The sequence below is a fragment of the Lolium rigidum genome, chromosome 3 (genome assembly GCF_022539505.1).
Source record: "Lolium rigidum isolate FL_2022 chromosome 3, APGP_CSIRO_Lrig_0.1, whole genome shotgun sequence".
In the NCBI taxonomy this organism is placed as follows: Eukaryota; Viridiplantae; Streptophyta; class Magnoliopsida; order Poales; family Poaceae; genus Lolium; species Lolium rigidum.
Window position 1 is genome coordinate 407,829,728 of NC_061510.1, and position 5,596 is coordinate 407,835,323.

The 5,596-nt window shown below is 42.7% G+C and overlaps 1 protein-coding gene across 1 annotated transcript in view; it reads right to left on the bottom strand.

Moving 5' to 3' along the window:
* Positions 1 to 265: 265 nt before the first annotated feature.
* The window catches only part of LOC124697831 (protein ROS1A-like), a 20,042-nt gene continuing 14,711 nt past the window's right edge, over positions 266 to 5,596 (bottom strand). The window contains exon 16 of the mRNA XM_047230367.1: positions 266 to 498. Within this exon, the coding sequence (XP_047086323.1) occupies positions 266 to 498 (233 nt within the window). The remainder of the gene's footprint in view (positions 499 to 5,596) is intronic.

Consider the following 5,596-nt stretch of genomic DNA (forward strand, 5'->3'; position numbering starts at 1 on the left):
TCGGTCTCGCCGGTCAACTACTGCCGGCGAGCTGCGCACGACGGCGACGGCGATTTTGGCCGCCGGAAGATGGGTAAGCGGGTTCACTGGCTCCGCCCGGACGCGCGCGAGTGCGATGGTGGTGTCTCCGCCACCTATTGGTCACCGGAGATAGCTCCGGTGAGCTCTTCTGCGGCGGCGCACTCAGGCAATACCACGAATCGGAGCTACAAGCGGCCCTAGGATGCAATAGGAGGTGCTAAAGACGCGGAAACTCACCCTGATCCTACCTAGAGGTTCGCCGGAGTCGGTCGGAGACGAGGTCGACGGCGATTGCCTTTTTCCGGCGGAGTACTGTCGAAAGGGAATGGAGGATTGGCGGCTTCTGGGATCCTCTCTTCTCGATTCCTTCAACCAGGACGCTTGCCGTGACACGGCGCTTCTCCTCGTCCATCTCATGGTCGCCGGGGAGGCCTCTAACGACGGCGGTAATGGTGACCGGCGAGCTAGGTTTCGTCACTGAGAAGAAATTGGGCAAGGGAGAAAGAAACCGAGACTCGGGCACGTCGTGGAGCTTTTATATGGCGCCAAGGTGCCTCGTCACGACACCGAGCGAGGAGAGAACGCCAGCGAGGGGGAGAAGAAGATCACGTCGTCGAGGTGGCCTCCAGTGCTCGGAGGAGATGAGGACGAGCTCGTCCTCGAGATTTTTTTGTAACGAAGGGGTATTGGGCTGCTAGGTGGGTCGGTTCTGGGCTGCTGCTGGGCTGCCTTGTTGGGCTTCTGCGGCCAGGTGAGTCCAGGTAAGCTTTTCTTTCTTCTCTTATTTCTTTTCTGTTTTATTTTCTGTTTTGCTTTTCTATTTTACATTCTGTTTTTAATTTAAACTTAAATAATTTTATACCAGGCAGGTAGTTTATAATTTGAAGTTCTTTAGGATTAAGAAAAGGATACATGCATTACTGCATTATTTTATGAATCACATACAATATGTGAGCCTTATGACAATGTTTAAATTAGGTAATATTTTAGGTATTTATTTTAATTTCCCATTTCTTCAATATTTGGTACACAACTCCCTTTTGAATGATTGGAGTTGATAATTTGTACACCAAGTGATTTATAGGTTATTATTATGACTTGATTCTTATTTGAGAATTTAGTCATGTGCATATGATTTCATGCACCAAAATATCTCTAAGGGCTTTATCTATTATTTGAGAATGCTATTACTTGTCTATTATTTTATGGGCATAACTAGGTTATAATGAATTTGGAAATTCTACTTGAATTACTTCCAAGTGTAGTCTTTGTATGGTAGTTTAGTAACACCTTAAAATATTTAGAGTAGGTACTACTCTCATCATGGTTTGGTTTTGATATATGGAAATAAGTGGTTGTTAGCTACCCATTTAGTTTCAATTATAAGACTTAACACTAGATTCATCTTATGTTCCATAATTAAATACATGATTTAATTAGAGTGCACTTGTGGGATTATATTGCTATTTATCTAATGATACATGGATTGGAACTTAATTGTAGTTTAGGGTTTAGTTGTGATCACCCAAATGATACTCAAACTAGGGTTGAGATTTAATTCTAGTTTGTAGAAGTAAGATGGCATCATATTGCATCTGCTAGGTTTTGATCTCTCCTAACCAAGATAATATGGTTACTTGCTTAATTGTTTCTGTTCTCCTTTAGTTACTAAGGACTTGAGAATAAGTTTTATCTTCTACCAATTGGCTTCTATTGTTAACCTCAATTTATCATTTAAGTAACTACATTGGTTATAGTTCTTTTTATAGTTAACTTTGGTCATATGGATATATGGTTTCTCACTATATTAAGTATGGAGTTTGACTCTAAGGTTTTCTTAGGTTCTTTAATTTATGAATCATAGATGTGGTAGGATTCTACTTATGATCACCAAGTGATTCACAAGTTAAAGTTGGGATAGAAGACTAGGGTTGCTTACCAGTTACCTCCCTATGATTTCATGTGATGAATGGTATCTATTGATCCTATTAGGGTTTAACTTACCCTCCCATACCTCAAGAGCATGATCATGGATTAGGCATGATCCACTTGTTCTTAATATCTCTACCTCAATTTCTTATGGTTTATGATCCTCACTTAATTTATATTGTTCAAGGTTTGGCTTCCTAAGGTATCTCTCATTAACTAGGTTTCTCACTTCCATGATCAAGCATTGCCTTGATCAATTAAGGTATAGTACTTTCCTTTATAGTTTCTTGAATGAGCATGGTTATGTTTGTCTCAATTATCTTGAGTATAACACTATAGGTTGAGCTCTCTCATTTAAGAATAGTTATTCTAGGGTTTATGGTGTACTCCTAATATCTCCTTAGGTATCTAGGTTAAGGTTCCATTTATCTAACTTAGTTGGATTAATCTCATTCTTACTTTATCTATTCATGGATATAATCTTGTTTCACTTGATATTAGGTTAGCTCACCACTCCAAGAGGAAATGGTTTGCAACCTAATACTTTAGTTCAAAGGTTGTCCTTTGTTCATTAATAGGTAAAGCTAGGCTTATAGTAAATGGTCTCTCTCATTTGGGAAGGCTTGAATAATACCCTAGGATTCCTTTTGAAGATAATGTTGTGATCATATGGATATTTATATTCAAGATTTGCATCAAGGGTTGTCATTGCTTCCTTAAGTAGAATAGAACTCTCACCTCTCTAGGTTTGATGTATAACTATTTGGAATAGAGAAGAATTGTATTTCTTGAGTGGATCTCCTTGTTATTTTTCCAAGAATGGAGTAAAAGGAACACCCCGAGGTTCATGTTAGGATCAAGGATTAGTTTAAGACATGGAAAAGATAAATGAAGAGTGGTTTCTCCATTTTATTGTTACTTGATTTGCAATTGAATAGATGTTCATATGTTATGGCAAGGAATACCATATTATGATCTTTAATAAGATCAAGTAGTTGATCCTTGTTTAATATGTTCTTGTGTTGATTTTAATTCCATTTGATCTAATCCCTTAGATCAAATTATCTCTACCCAAAACAAGGTTTTAACAAAGTCACATTGAGGTTTATAGCGCTTGACTTGATGAGCTACTTCAATTCCACCAGGGTCAAGTGAAACTTCAGTTACTGTGACTGTTTTACTTTAAAGCGCGAAAATTCCCCAGATTTTCTATGCATGAATGCAATGCACACATCTGTTTCCTCTATTTTTGTAACCCCATTACCTGGGATATTACACTAATATATCCAGGTAATCATATTTTGGTATAGACCACGATTAGGAGATATCAGTAATAGAAGTAATATATCATTGCCTCAGCGTTAATTAATCCATTGCTTCTTAATTATAGTAGACTATGATTAATTGATATGGGTAACAATACCTAAATGTCATTAGGTCAAATTCTAATTATTATTCATCAACTTATGTTCTTTAAGGTTTCTAAGTCTGTCCAATATTCGTGACGCACAATTGGAGCTTCAATAGTGCATTAACCTAACATGAGATAAAAAAATGGCATGCAATGTGAATTAGTTCTATGAATCAGGATTTTATTTTGTATTTGAAGTAACCACTAGCACACAAATTCTATGTGTTCAAATAAAGAGAGTTCTTGTGGTTTTACAATTATTTTACCACAAATTGTTTGTGACTATATGACTATATTAATCCTAATTGCATATATAAATGTGTATGCGGTACTACATATATTTCCTAGAGCTGTTCAGTCGTTGCCCTCGCATTTGCGAGGGCCACCATGCTAGTTTCAAATAAAGGAAGAAGAACAATTCCAAGTATCCAAATTCAGAACCAACAAAAACTTTTACTTTGCATATAGTACCATGCATAGGACTTGTGCATTTTGAGTGATATGCCATGATGATTGTTATATTTGTGAGTATGATGAATTCCAAAACCCTAGAATTGATCAAGTGATGATCACCAACCAAATAAATCAAAAAGAGAAAGAAATCCAATATTTATAAAATCCTAAAAACCCTAACATATGGTCTATGTCATTTTTGTAAATTTGGCCCTAAACCCATTTGATCTTCACCCATAGTTGTATTATGATAGTAAAGAGTAATTACAACTTTGAGAATCAAAGATATACCTTTTAAACCAATTTCAAATTTGAAAATATGATCACATGAGATAATGGTCATTTCTGACTTTTATAGTCTGATCACCACTTTGAGCCTCTCTATTTCAAATTTTCTAAACCAAAAAATCCAACTCTTGGCATGTCATCCAAGTACACAACAAGGTGAACAACTTTTGTATAGATCATCTTACCAAAATCTTTACGGATCAAGAGATAGGATCAAGCAAAGATGAGACTTTGAAACAGATTCAACAATCCCCATTTTCAAATTGTGATCAAACCTTGCTGCCCCTTGACCATTTCTTGGCTAAACCAAGTCCCCTGGACATCACTCAACCTAACCCATGCAAGAACACGCCATGGACACGACCAGATCATGGCCGGTCATGGCCATGCCGACCACGTCGCCCTCGACACGCCTCCCCTCTTTTCTCTCCACCATCGCCACGGCCACCATGTCCAACGCGTAGCCCACGACCTGCTGAGATCGTCCGTGCACGCCGTCGATCGCGAGGACGCCGACAAGCCCCGGACGACGCGCGCCCAGGTACGCCCAGGTACGCCGCGAGCGGCATGGGCGACGTCACTGGCGCACGGACGCGCGCGACACGGCCACGCGGCGCTCGCCAAATCTCACGCGTACCCCGACCATATCCGCGCACCCCGGTACCCTCCTCGCCACGCCGGAGCTCGTCGGACACGCTCGCGTCATGCCTTGGCGACCACGGCCGCCGGAGAGGACGAACGCGCCCGCCACGGCCGCGGCGGTACACGCGCTCGCCCGACCACCGTACGCCATCGTTTACCGCGCGCGTTGACGCTCCAAGGACCGCGGTGACGTCGTGAACACGACCCCGTCGTCGCCTAGCCCTCTAGCCCACCGGAGCGGCCGCGCCCTTGTCGCCGTTGCCACGGCACCCCAGCACCCACGCGCGACTATAAATAGAGGCCTCCCCTCGACGATCCAAGCACACCACCATGATCACCACTCAAGACCGCCTCGCTCAGCACCAGTAGCCACCCCAATCGTCGCCGGAGCAAGGCCAATCGACGCATCACTGCCGCGGAAGCTCTGCAGCAATCGCCGTCGATCCAGGCCTCCCTAAGCGACGCCACTGCTACCAGGAGCCTCGCCGTCGTCTACAACCTCATCGAGCATACTGCCAACCCTAGCTGGAGCCACCGTAAGCCTTCAGGCCCCCTACCTGCGCCGCCGGCGAGCTTCTCTCTCGCCGTCGACAACGACACGCATGAGCCGTTAGATCGCGTTCTAATCCAACGCCCCCTGTTGATTCATACCGCTTCGGCGTTAAGCGTCGCTGACGGGTGGAGCCCACTGTCAGGCGGCCCGCGCGTGCACGGATGCGTGGTGGGCTGGCCTTGGGCCGTTTTTAAACGTTTGGGCCCGATTAGTTTTCCCGCCGGCCGTTTTAATTCAAATCTCGTTTAATAATTTTAGTTTGAATTCAATACTGAACCCAACTTTGAAAATACATAGAA